A 14,445-nucleotide genomic window follows, 5' to 3' on the forward strand; every position below is an offset into this window, starting at 1 on the left:
TTCTGTCCTAGTATCATCTTGCCAGCAAAAGTTAATGAAATCAGAAAAAAAAGAGATCTGGAGAGGTGTTCTTCTCATACGTAGGACAAATATACTGCTCTTTCTAACCCTCACATAAGATACGATCTTCATAGGGGCCTTGCTCCAAAACCTGTGTACAGTTTACACCAGAGCTCTGCAAAATAGGATGCTGCCGAGTCTTTGATATAATGAAAACTTAGGAAGGCAATTCAGTTCACTGAAGGGACAGCTTTGTTCTTTCATTATGATTCCTTTTTAATGAGAAAGACGAACGCAAGGATAAACTCTATTCCTTCAAATTTTTACACTAATTACATACAAAGCACCATTCTGGCAGAGCAGGACTTATCTCCTTCAGGCAATACAGTTATCATCTTGTAACCACACTTCAAATCTCCCGTATGAAGGCTGGAGTTACGTGCATTGAATATGGATCTTGCTACTCTGGCTAGCAGCTTGAAATGATGAATGTTTAAAGACTTCATAAATCACAGGCAAATACTGATACCGCATGAAACGGGAGAGACAACTCTTGCATTCTGCTTATAGCTGTGGGATCAAGGTTAAGCTATTTTATCAGAACCATTAACTTTCCTCATTGTGATGGTGAAGGACGGCTGGTTTTGTAAACATTGTTGTACGTGTTTATGTATTAGGCAGAAAAAAGTCACATTCACATAGTAACACTAAAAACGACAGTTATCCCATAATTTTACAGAAAATAAAGTGTTATGCTCTGGTTCTGATTCAGCTCACAGCCTTAAGAGACAATTTATTATTTGGTATACTGACAGGCAGTCTTGGTCACAGAGGGACCTGCTTTATCCTGAGTCAGAATTACAACATACCACATTCACCCCTGCAGAATATTCTAACACCACGGGCCAAATATCAAATCCCTGTATGTGCTCAGTGCCATCACCTCCAGGAATGTACCATGCAACATCTGTATTTTAGCATGATCAAAAGTCTTCATTCGTTTACCTCTAACATCTGTGGCTTTATTTGGATTTGTGGTACAAGGATGGATGTGTGCTACTGCAGCCGCTGAGAGGACATTGCAAAACTCCTCTCAAGAAGGAGTGTGCTCAAGAAGCAGAAGTGTTCGAAACTGCATTTCCTAAGAGTTTCCTGGAGTCTGCCCACTAGCAACAAGGTTTATGCTCTTAAATGGGTGCTCCTAGGTTTGTGTCCAGATTAGCACCACAGTTAGGAGGCTTCTGGATGAACATAGAAGGAGCAAGCTTTGAAGACTCAGCAACAAAATCTGAATCTTAATCCAAACCTCAATGCTTGCAAATATAAATGCAGCAAATTTGCCCCAATTGCAAATTTGATAATGGAATCAACAATAAAATCAACCTACTCTACTGTGATCTTTTTTTTTCCTGATTCTGCTAAATTCCACTAGCTACCTATGATGTTGCAGCTGTGAACTGAATAAATGCTTCACATTTTATAGTCTGTGCTTTCTATTTATCGACTTACTGCCTTGGAACACCCATGTCTCACAAAATGTTTCTAGATAGGAAACCATAGGTACTTTGACTCCAGGTGAAAACTGCCTTCTTATCAAGTAGTTTATTCAGGACAGACTTTGCCTTACAGTGATGCTGCAGTATAATGCATGGCCCACAGTCACAGGACAGCGGCCAGGTTACCTTTTGGCCTCCCTTTTATGCTCACCACCACTGTAATATTTGTTGGCTCTCACAAAATATACACCATTCCTTGAATCATGGTGGGTATCTAAATGTTATGTCTAGAAGAAATTGGTTAAGGGCACAAATCTGATAGCGAGAAACATGATTGTGTCTAAATTTCTTGAACGGAGAATGCTCCGTGATTTGAATTCTCTGGCTATTTTGCTACAAGAAGAGGTACTCATAGTTCACCTTCAACCAAAATTCACTTTGCCCTGCAGACAAGGTCTCCCATTTCCTAATTTAGGTCAAGAGGATAGTAAGAGCTCTCCTCCTTCTTCTGCCTCTTGACTGTGTCTGTGGACACATGAAAAATGAAGGGCTACTTTTGAGCACCCTTGCAGCTTCTTTTGTTTTCAGTGTCAGAAATAATGCTCCTTTGGGCAGCAAAGCTCTTTCGAAAGCAACTTAGTAAAGCAAGAGTCATTTCTGGACCCTCAGTGAGCTGTATCAGGCATGGCAGGTTACTCTTACAGAGAACGGTAAAGAGAATTGAGAATTAATGCTCAATTAGGCCTCGCTTTTATTGCTTTGGGGTCATGATGAGGCACTAGGGTTTGCATCATGGCACACACAGAGCCTGCACTCAACTGCTGCCACCTGCATAAAGAAACAGGGCTTTCCAATCTCCAGCTCCTATGTACTGTGGGATGTGGATGATCTATGCCAGTAATATGATGAAACAGGATAGAATGGGTTATTTTCTTTAGGTTTAGTAAAAAAAAATACACATTTTTCAACGAAGGATGCGTGCTGTGGGTTTGGACAGTGGGTGTTAAACCTAAAAATCAGGAGCACCTAACTGACTAATAAAAGCAATAAGAGGAAAAGGCCAAGTCTTCTTTAGTGGCTTTACCTGTTAACACATTCTCATTAGGTCTGGGGCCAGGATTCCCTCCTGTAAGTGTTTATTTGCAACTTGCAAACCAGCTGGCAAAGTGCAAAGCAAAGTGCACCTGATGAAAATGAGAACTGACTGAGCTCGGAGATGCCTGGTCCCTTGTGTGAGTGTCAAGAAGGCAGCATGAAGTTCTGCGTGTATTGGTTGGTGCAACAAGAAAAAGCCTGGAGGGTTAAAAAAATCTCAGCCTCTCCACTAGGAAAAGTAAAACAAACAAAAGAAAATATAGAAAAGTCTATTTCCTTTTTTTACTCTACCCTCTTGCCAACAATGCAGTCGACTGCTTTTTACCCTCTCTTTACAGCCAAGCAGAATAAATCAAACTCCATTGAAATTGCATCTACTTCTGTGTTATGGCTGAAGAATGCAAGACAATATCTGTGCACAGGGAAGGGAAATTCTGTGGTTTTGGGAATCTTTTTTAAAAAAGTATCCCAAGGATCTCTGAAAACTATACAAACAGAAGTTTAACACCTCATTGAATTGTAGCCATGTAGAATAGAAAAATAAATGTTCGTACAGTAGAGAGAATCAGCATTCAGCATTTTATAGCAGGAAATTTTGAAAAAAAAATAAATAAAGGGAAAATTCAAGTGCAAACAAAGTAGTTAAGTAAATGTGTCTGAATGGAAAACTGGATCTAGTCATATATATTTTTTTCTGGACAGATTGCAGTGGGATCCACTGTGTGGTGGGCAATCCTGACACATAACAGCATAATTCTTGCTTCTGTGAGCACGCAATTCAAACCAGCAAGTTTGCATATGACAAAAGAAATAACATGCAATGTCTGCAAAGTGTCAGAATTTTAGTTCCGTTTCTCATAAAACACAGAATTCCTTCTGAATGTGGAAAAGGCTCTTCAAGATGGAGACAAAAGGCCTTCTTGGTTGACCATTTTCATAATAAAACCCACCGCACACTCTTTGGCATCCATAATCATAAGCCCAGAGTAATTAGGAGAAAGGGCAGTGCTGACTGCAGTGCCTTACAAGGGGCAGGGGACACCCGAAGTGCTGCTGCAAACACACCAAGGACCAGAATGCCATTACTTCTCACTTCCTAAGCAGCATTTGCTGTGATGCTTCATTTTGCAGCACAGGGTCAAACCGGCCTGTTGCTTCAGGAGTGTCCCCAGGAGCTTGGTCAACTCAATAGGACTTCACAGAGCAGATCCACCTGCTTTGAGGGGGACACTGCCTCTTTGAGAAGTCCCCAGCATGTCCCCGTGGGCCGGGTCACAGCCTCACTGGCGTGCTGCCCTTGGGGACTGTGCACCAGTTGTGCCGCCAGCAAACAGGAGCAGACAGGAGGCAACTCTTTTGCTCTCCTACAGCTGCAGAGGTTTTGTTCAGTGCCGGAAGCAACAGGAAGCCCCTTGTTCTACAGCTGAGGCACGACCACACTGAGGAAATTGAGTGATGATGAAATACGGCTTTTCTGTTCAAAATCAAACCCAATCATCAGACGTGGACAGAAAGTCCCACGTTTCTGAAATGTTCTTATGGTAAATGCTGGTGGGATTCATACGTTCCCAGTAGACATTTCATCTGAATGATACAGCACATATCAGGCAAAGTACAGTACATTCTGGACATCTTAAATCATGTATTCCCAAAATATGTTGTTACAGCAGGCTAGCAAAAGAGGTGTTAATACTGAACAAACTCTGCTATGTTTACCTAAGTTAATTGCTTAAGAGGTAATTCAGCATTGCTAGTGGAAGTAAATTGAGTAAAAAGAGCCATGTGCCCTTTTTATTATTCAATAAATAGCTTGTACCCACTGTGGTAAAACAGACTAACTCCTACAAAGCAGCCTGTCTTCTTTCAAGCAGCCTGTTTCAGACTTTGGGGGGAAACAGGAAGAAGGGTGGTTGTTTTTCATATATTGAAATGGAGATGCATATGTGAATAGCAGATATGTTGGGGATTTACACAGGATTGAAATACTTAGGTCATAAGCCAAGTCAAGAGAGAAATCCCTAAAAATTAACATTCCAGTAACATGACTTCAATCCTTAATAGTCTCAGAGGAATCTGTAGCTGACTCTGGGGCATAGATCAGATCTGATTATACGTCAGATCTACAATGTTAAGTTACTCTAGGGAAAACCATATTTCCATTTGCATATGCTATAACTGCATCACTTAGCCTAGAAGCAGAATTAGTCCAGACATACAGAGACTCTGAATTTGCAAGTTGTTCCAAGCCTTCACTAACAGTGGCCTGAAAATTTGGCAAACTGGACACCCATAAATCTATGGGCCTGGATGGGATGCACCTCAGAGTGCTGAGGGAATTGGCCAGTTTTCGCTCAACCACTCTCCATCCTCTTTAAGAGGTCACAGAGAGCAGGGGAGGTGCTGGAGCACTGGAAGAAACCAGCTCACTGCAGTCTTCAAAGAGGGCAAGAGGGAGGAGCCGGGCAACTACAGGCTGGTCAGCCTCACCTCTGTCCCTGGAAAGGTGATGGAGCAGCTCATCCTAGAGAGCATCTCTAGGCATGTGAAGGAGAAGGTGGTGATCAGGAGCAGTCAGTATGGATTTACCAAGGGGAAGTCATGTTTGACGAACCTCACGAACCTCATAGCCTTCTATGATGGGATGACTGACTGGATGGATGATGGGAAAGCCATGGATGTTGTCTACTTTGACTTCAGCAAGGCTTTCAACACCATCTCCCGTAACATTCTTATGGGGAAGCTCTGGGAGAGTGGTCTCGATGAGCGCACAGTGAGGTGGATCAAGAACTGGCAGAGTGGTGATAAATGGGGCCGAGTCCAGTTGGAGGCCTGTGGCCATAGGTGTCCCCCAGGAGTCAGTGCTGGGTCCAGTGCTGTTCAATTTGTTCATCAATGACCTGGATGAGGGCACGGAGTAAGTTTGCACACAATCCCAAGCTGGTTTGAGTGGCTGACACTCTGGAGGGCTGTGCTGCCATCCAGAGGGACCTGGACAGGCTGGAGAGTTGGGCAGAGGAACAACAAGAAGTGCAGGGGACTGCACATAGGGAGGAATAACCCCAGGGATCAGAAGGATGTGGAACTTCTAGGGAGGATCCAGCGGAGAGCAACCAAGATGATTAAGAGACTGCAGCATCTATCATATGAGAAAAGACTGAGTGAGCTGAGCCTGTTTAGCCTGGAGAAGAGATGGTTGAGAGGGGATCTGATCAATATGTATAAGTACCTGAAGGGAGAATGTAGGGAGGAAGGGGCCAAGCTCTTCTCAGTGGTGGCCAATGACAGGACAAGGGGTGATAGGTATAAATAAAAACACAGGAAGTTCCATCTGCATGTGAGGAAGAACTTCACATCTCACTTCCTGTGAGGGTGACAGAGCCCTGGAACAGGCTGCCCAGAGAGGTTGTGGAGTCTCCTTCTCTGGAGGTCTTCCAAATCCACCTGGATGCCGCCCTGTGCCCTGTGCTCTGGGTGACCCTACTGGAGCAGGGGGTTGGACTAGATGATCTCAAGAGGTCCCTTCCAACCTCAACCATTCTGTGATCTGTAAAAATATTCAGTAACTTGTTGCACTAAAATTAAAAGAACAACTTGAAGTGTGAAGAGCTATTCAGTCAGAATTTGGCCCCTTAGGAATTTATGTTCCCCTTCTGTTCAAAATATATGCCTACTATTCTCTCATTTCTTCTTTTCCAAAATAACAAAAATGAGCAATTTCACATTTTTTTCCTCTTTTTGATGATGTCTGGTAGATGTCTTGTTTTCATTTGTAACATATGTGAGGTGGCTTTTAGAAGTAATTTATTTTTAGTTGCAAATAGCTGATGCCTTCACCCTGGTTGACTGTTGGTAATTAGCACCTTCTGCTCCACTGTGGACAATTTCCCACTTGCTGCTTTTTAACGTGCTAAAACTCATCTCCACCAGCTCTGTGTCCCCTAGTTCCATTTCCCTGTCAGGAAGACTACTAAGACTTTGCTTTTTTTTTTTTTTTTTTTTCTCTTTTATTAATAATCTACAACCCAAAGGAGTACCTGCAAGTGACAGGATTTTGTTAAGCTGGATCCTCTGCTGATGGGGGACAAAGCTGTGATAATATACGCTAAAGCCTTCTTCTCAAATCAGAGGTGTTGCCAAGCACAAAAATAGGTTTTGTCTGTGAAAATAACAGCTGTGAAAAGAAGTCACCTCAAGAAAGAAATGAAGATTTCCTTATTATCTATTAAATTTTTGCCAATCAGCTAGATGAAACTTAATAATATATATTATAATGATATTCATGTCTTATGTTGCATTAATGACATTAATTTTTACAGCATTGTTTTCCTACAAGAAAAAAAGAATAAAAAGGCCCTAAGGAATTCTCCTCAGACCTCAGCACTTCAAAACTGGCACATTTATGAGCATTTGACTGGAAGCTACAGCAGGTACATATTGGTTGGTTAGTGCATACTGTTATCTGTGCTATGTGCATCAGCACAGCTGTGTGCATAGCTCTCAGCCTCTCTGTGAAAACAAATGCTGAACTTCAACATACATATAAAAATATTAAAATGCACACAAAGATATCAAGTATAACAGAGACAGTTACCTACTTAATAGACTCACCATTTAACATAACCAGTCAGAATTCAACCAAGAGAAAAGGCAGTTAGATTTTGCTTCAGGAAAATCTCCATTTGGCCAAATCCTTTCCCTTTTCCAAGACAACTACCTGAATAGTATCCATTTTGTAAGACTCATTCTTGAGACATTTCCGTCATTGATCAGTTCTGGTCATAAGAACAAAATTGCAATAATGATTAAAAAAAGTCTTATTCATAAGGACTTCGTGGCTTACAAGTGTTGAGCTCACTTTTACTGTGTTTGTAGTACTTCCCCATCTTTACCTACAGCACATGCTGGCTTTTTTTTTTCCCCCTACCCCAAGAATATAGTTTAAAGGTACTCAGAGATTGCAGCTCCTGCAGAACTTCTGTCTCCTACATTGCACAATCCCATAAGGATGGGCTGCAAAATGTTAGTCCTACTCTTTGCATCCACTAAATGCTGTGATAAAACTATTTTGAAAACGCAATCATGATCCAAAATTAAACAGAAAAATGCAGTGGAAGCTGTCGATGGATTAGCTTCACTTGCTAAAAACTGGGCATTCATTGCTAGCGACTTCTGTCAGAGGAGCTCAGTAATCAGGAGGTTTAAATCATCAGCCCGTGATGATTTTCATGATGATTTTTCTTGGTGGAAAAAAAATCATGAAGATTTTTCTCAGTGCAAAATCTACTTTTTCAGTATCACCCAAAGAGATTATCCTGGGCAAGAAGAGACGGAGAGAAGGCTAAGTCAGAGGAGACACAGTAAAGAAGCTTCTAAAGAAAGAAGAGCTCCCGATGCATGTCCCAGAAGATTACAGTTTTCACTCTTCCAATGAATTAAGTTCTTTTGGCCACTTGAAGTGACTTGTCCTATGCTGTTACAATTCTAAAAAACCTCAGAAATTAGGCAAGCAAGCAAAGAAAAAGACAAAGGGATGCAGTCATTTCTGACTGCCAGCCAAACTTAGGATGGCTTGATTTCTGGAAGAAAAAGAGGATAATTTAAAGAATCTGAAAGCTTGCATCCAGAGGAAAAGCACCACACTTGAAAAAACCCTTCTTTTCCAGTGCTTCCATGTTTCCAGTGCTCAGAACAGAATCAGCCCATATAAAATTAATATAATTACTATGCGGTTTCCATCTGTTAACGAAGCCAAATGATTAGAGCTGCCAGAAAAACAGTCTTAGTGGAACAAACACAGATAATGAATTTAAATAAATACACAAGCTAGGAGACAATGTCAAGCTCAATCACTTGGCAATACTAGAAGTCGAGTAAATGAATTGGCTGTGAATTGCCGTATCATTCAGCAGCAACGTTATGGTGAGCGCCTGTTCCGGATTGTCTTGGGCCCTATGCCAAAAACTATCTATCTCTTTTAGACAGCTCCTTTTCCAGATTATTCCACTAGTATCTTTTTTGTTTTGCTCTGCTTGCTCATATGCTCTGCAGGACTGTTTAAACACCTTCCCCAACCATTTCCCTGCATGCCCTGAAAATGTTTTTCCACGTTTCCCTGGGGCTTTCCAGTTTGCTTCACAGGCCTGCTTTGCTGGAACAACAGATAGCTCACATAAAGTCTCTTTAGTCCTCTACCACATTTAAACAGAGCGAGAAATTATTTATAAGAATATCGTATAATCAGAGTAAATATTTATTATATGTGTAAAACAAAGGGCTTGGTAAAAAGTTTAATAGTGCTTTTGGAAAATGATTATATATTTGGTGCCAAAACAGTATTCTGGGCAGTTCCCTGCAATGCACATCAGTGCTACAGACCTCAGCAGTTCGCATTTTCAAAAAAATAAGTGTATTTAAAAGTCACAGGGATTTAGCTGCCAAAATAGCTAAGTCAGTTTTGAAAAGGACATTTGTGTGATAGAACTTGTAAACAGCTCGACAATCCTACATTCAGAATAATTATTTTTAAACATGGTTCTCCAGAAAGATGCTACTAATCCATGTTTTAAACCCTTTCTAGAGAAAGCATTTGGTTATTCCTTCCCCTACACAAACTGAAACATCAAGACAGGGAAATACAGCCTGAGCAATCTTTCCATATAAGAGTTGACATTTCCTCAGCAAATTGGCCTTCATCAATTCAGAAAAACATCAATGGAGAGCAAGTTTTATAAACTTAAGATGAAATACATCAAAGTACTTTGTGCTGGAGTGGAGCAGCATATTTTTAAATGCTTATTTTCTAATCAAAATTAAGTACTTGTTATTTTAAGTGTACTTAAGTACACTTCACTAAGAGTGAAGAAAATAAGCTTCATGATTGTTTCCAAATCATGAGAAGATATAATGTCAGGAAGACCTCAAAATATTTGAGCTTATATAAAAGCATGAAACCCTCAGCATGTTGATGAATGTACCATGGTCTAAAAAATACATTTCCATAAGGGCTTCATTTCATGGATGCTCTCTCTTCTTTATATTAGAAGAGAATTAGCAGAAAAAGGCATGGTATTTTTGCTCTTATTTTGCTTCTTGTTCATATGTTCAGTAAAGGTGAATAAATAAAATGGTTATGGAAATATGAAAAAAAGCTGCTCTGCCCATGCAGTGTCTTGGGGAGACTGCAGAATCCAGAATCCTTCCCTACGTCTCATAGGGATTCTTTTTTCTCTCTGTTTTTTTTCCCTTTCTAATAATAGGTGACTGCCTTGAACAGCAACTAGAACTAGTTAACTCTTCTTTGCTTGCGTCTAAATTGTCTTTAGCTTGTTAAGATATAAGGCATACCTATATTTCCCAGCAGAACATGTTGACAAATCTAAGACTAGCCCTGGCTGTGTGTATGTGGAAACAGAGGCAAGTATTAAAAAATGATGCAAAGGAATTGCTAGGAAATGAATAGTATTGATGCATCTTTTTGTTATTACAGAGTATCACCATCCTTGCTATCTACCAATTTATTCCTTGCTTGTGAAGATTTACTTTTTTTTTCAGTTCATCCAGTATGTATTATTTGTTAACATAAATATGCTATGTTATTAGGATATGTATACAAATCAGAGTCAAGCAAAATTCAATTGTTGCTGTTCCAGAAAAGCCTTATTCTAACTGACTGTTTTCTCTACAAGACTTTAGTGTTTCAGAGAAAGTCACTTACCTTGCCTGACAGCTAGTGTTGTTGTGTAGACCAAGAATAGGAGGATATAATTGAGGAAGCTCTGAAAAACAGGTGTGTTGGCATGGAAATCTTCTGACAAATACTTGCTCGTCAGGCCAATGCCACAGATAAGGAGAGACAGTACTTGGCCAAGAGCCACAGACAGCAAGAGATCCCTAAAAGGAATGAGAAAAACACACACATTAAACAGTCAGCCTCTTCACCAAACCAGAACTGCTCATCCTCCTCCAAGTATGTTAGAAAGTATGAATACATGTGATAATGTGGTGCTTAAATCAATGAGGTACTTGCTGGACATTGCTGATATGCTTTTATATTATTTCTGCTCTTTTCAGTGACTTAAACAATGTCCAGACACAGCACTGATAGCAAATATTTGCCATTTAATTTCACATGTACACAGCATAAATGCAACTAAAACACAGCATGGTTTTCTTCCAGTGTCTTCACTACTAATAAGACCCAGGAGTACCATTTAGATAAAGGTAGAGCTGTAGCTGTTCCACATTTTGGAGCCCCAGAGAAAAAAAATCAGAGAAATGACTTTATCACATTTTCCCATCAACATAAATTTATTGTTTAACTTTACGCCTTTTTTTCATTTCCATTTCATTGAATAAACTGTTCTTTCCATCTGCTCTGAAAGTGTTTGTATCTTCCTTCATCTTTGTCATTATTTACTTTCCCTTTTGCTTTTTGAAGGGTAGGGAGTCCACTTTTTTCATTACTGTCTTCCTCTGGTTCTTGAAAATGTATTTTCCATTTGCTTTCTTGTATTAGCCCATATTTCTTGACTCTTCCTCTGCATTTCCCATTTTCCTGGCTCCTCATTCTCTCTCCCCACAGCTACTTGATAGTTGCTTCTTTGTTACATGTTCTCTATCACTTTCTCCTCATTATTCAAGAAATAGTTAAATCTGACTGTTCTTTTATAGTTTCTATCCTTTTTATCCTATATTCCTTCAGTCTTCTCAGTGATATCCTTTTCTGTTCCAAGTGTTCTTGTCTTTTTTTCTTTTTTCCTCAGAATTTATTTTATCTCTTAACTGCACGGTTCAATTCAGCCCAAACCACCTTTTCTTTCCTCTTTTTTTTCATAGGATATTCTGCCTCCATAGCAGAGGAATATATAATTATTATATTTTTATATAATGTAAATATTTATTTATTTTATATGTTTTAATTACTTGTAGGAGTTTTCCCATATCCACTATTTACACCAGTACTGGCATGCTCATAGAGTCTTTTCTATCGCTCCACTCTTCTCCTCACAAAAGTACAAAAATGCAAAAAATGCAGTGTGTTGTCACGGAATAGGAGCAAGAACTACTGCATGGAAATGCAAAGGGGCATTACAGGGAGACAAACAGTCGCAGCCCTGCCGGCTGCTGCTGTCACTGCCACCAGCCCCAGAGAAGCTGCAAGTCCCTGAGGGAACCCATGCAGCAGACAGGAACATGGGAGAGCAGCCTGTTACACACAGGTCTCATTAAAGCCCTAGTACAAAGAAAAAGGTATTAATCCTATGGAAGGAGTGGAGCAGAGTATACCTGAGCCTCTGTTCAGGTATAAAAATATTTTGCCATGTTTTCCTCTCCCAGAAAGTAAAAAAAAGCTTCAGGCTGCTTTGCTTTCCCTGACCGATTTCTCCAACACCAGTTATGATTATTCAGCAGCAAGGAGGATCTGTGCCACAGCAGCAAGTTTCCTAGCAAATCCAAATGTCAAATTTGTTTCCCTTTTTCTCATAAACAATCCTCCCACTAACGTGTCTCAGTATCAGTCATGGCATGATTCTACCAAACAGACACTGGAAAACTCAGGAGCCTGAATAATTATATTCATATAACATACCTTACCAACAGACAGTCTGAACACAGAGAACAAACTTTATTGGGCTAAATCTTGTGTTTTGTTGGGAGACTGCTGGGCAAGTAGAAACTCAGATTCAGTAACCTCAACTTGTTCATGGCTCACTGATGCAAAATGACCGTGTGAAACAGACAGAACGCAACAGAGATGACCTCTAAGACTAGGAAGCGAGGGCTGCCAAAGCCAGGAAACCTCAATTCCTGCCACCACCTGCAACACTGTTGATGTCAGGTAGGAAACTGGAACAATGACTGTGATTCAAATCTGCAGAAAGAGCCTGTACACTCGTACTCGCTTGTCCTTTACCATGTTGGATGATGTTTTTTATGTCTTCAAGGTGCAACAAAGGTTCGTGCAGCATTATCTTTGTAGGTCCTGCAATTTTATTCATTAATAAATCAATGTTTGCAAACCTGTATCTCTAAATGGTTTGCTGCTTTTACACAGGATACAGGTGGTTAATAACCTTTTTCTGTGCCTCAGATACGCCCATAGCAAATGTTACATTACATCTTTTGCTATTGCATCTGCTCTAGAAAGTATATGGATCCTAATTTGATTGACAGAAAGCTAAATATAGTCTCACTTAATCACTCATGAAAGGCTTTTGTCAATAATATGTTCCTTGCTCCACATGGCATTCAGTGTTGGACAGCACTAAAAATACCATTTTTTTTTTCTGGTGGGAAGTTTGATGAGGCCTTATAAACTGCAGAACTTCTTCTCTGATCTCTATATTTAGATATGTCACAGGCCTAACATAGGAAAAAGGTATATGTTTTATTCCTTATTTTTATTTATTATTATTTTATTACCTCTTTAGTGTGAAATAGTATAAGTTAGATACTTAAGCAGAATATATTCAAAGCCCATCAAGTACTCATACTTCAAGCAAGGATGATCTGCGTTTTAGCAATCCATCTTATATAGTCTTCTTCCTAAGGGGGGCAGAAGATTTGTTAAGTTCCTCTTCCCTCATCAGTGTAGGTACAACTGGCACTAACCACTACCACCTCTTCCCTTCAAACAAGACAAAAAGGCTGCTTTGCTTTCCCTGGCCAATTTCTCCAACATAGTGCTCATCTCATGCTCTCACTAGGCAGTATCTTTTCTAAATATCATAATATCATTGAAATGTGCAACACAGCTCCCAAGTTCAACACTTGCTGCACTGGTTTGCAAACCCTTCAATGCCCAAAGATCTGCACAAGAAGGATGAATTCTTTCCCCAACCTTTGGCCTACCAGCAGCTTCAGCAGTACCTCTGTTCACTGCAGGAATGACATTCTTTCATAGCCTGAAGAGCAGTAGGAGTTTAGGGCCTTCAAACAGAACAACAGAAAAAGCCTCACCTCAAAAAGCTTCACAGAAGTGCAATTTCTCATTAGTTGAGTGTTTTTTTTCCCTCTACTTGTATGCTATACATATCAAAATAAGTCAATTTCCTGCATATCAAAATAAGTCAAATCTTCAAAAATTCTTCCCCCCCCCTCCCCCCCACTAGGGGCTACAAGGTCTCCCCAAGCCAAGTTCAAACAAAGAAAGACCTTCAACGTATCTCTGAATATGATTTCTCATGAGTTCATGATGTTCATTTAGTAACACAAAGCAAGACATTCTTCTCTTGGAAAACATCAGTTTGGGACCATCTCCTTGAATAATTTCATGGCATTTGAGTTATAACCCTGTATTGTAACCAATCACATTCATTTCAAAAGTCTAGGCACTCTGGATAATTAATCCGCCCAACACTTGCTATTGAGTTGAACTTGTACTATGAAGTGGGAAGGAGAAAGTCTGAATTATTCCTAGACCTCCAGACGTCACACTGCTAGGCATCCATCACGGCAGTTCCATGATTAAACAATACTTCCTTACAGCCCCTTTAGTAGCAGCACGAGATAATAGAGCCTCAACCTTGCATTGGGAGCCATTTAATTCTGTTGAACTTTTGGGCTGGAAGCTGCTATGCATCATTTTTATTGGCTCACCAGGCTTATGGAAATTTCTTTTAGTTGTTTTTTCCCCATTTACCAGCCATGCTATAAACTTCTGAAGGCAGATAATCTCCTATCAAAAAAACTCTAAAGCTAGTGTTTAGTTCCTAGCACATACATGCCAGCATGATGAAAAATACTAGATACCCAAGATACTAGAAAAGGTTAGAATTTCTACCTCTGAGTTCTTAGTCCATTTCTAACTCATCCTCAAATTATTAAAGCATCATTTACAGTACCAAATCAATGC

At 40.0% G+C, this 14,445-nt stretch overlaps 1 protein-coding gene across 1 annotated transcript in view; it reads right to left on the reverse strand.

Annotated features, from left to right (window-relative positions):
* SLC35F1 (solute carrier family 35 member F1) overlaps positions 1-14,445 on the reverse strand; it is a 227,099-nt gene that overhangs the window by 89,886 nt on the left and 122,768 nt on the right. Inside the window, exon 2 of the mRNA XM_026041850.1 lies at positions 10,306-10,481. Coding sequence (XP_025897635.1) covers positions 10,306-10,481 — 176 coding nt within the window. The remainder of the gene's footprint in view (positions 1-10,305; positions 10,482-14,445) is intronic.

This window comes from Nothoprocta perdicaria, unplaced genomic scaffold (genome assembly GCF_003342845.1).
Source record: "Nothoprocta perdicaria isolate Ctin4 unplaced genomic scaffold, notPer1 scaffold_296, whole genome shotgun sequence".
Lineage (NCBI taxonomy): Eukaryota > Metazoa > Chordata > Aves > Tinamiformes > Tinamidae > Nothoprocta > Nothoprocta perdicaria.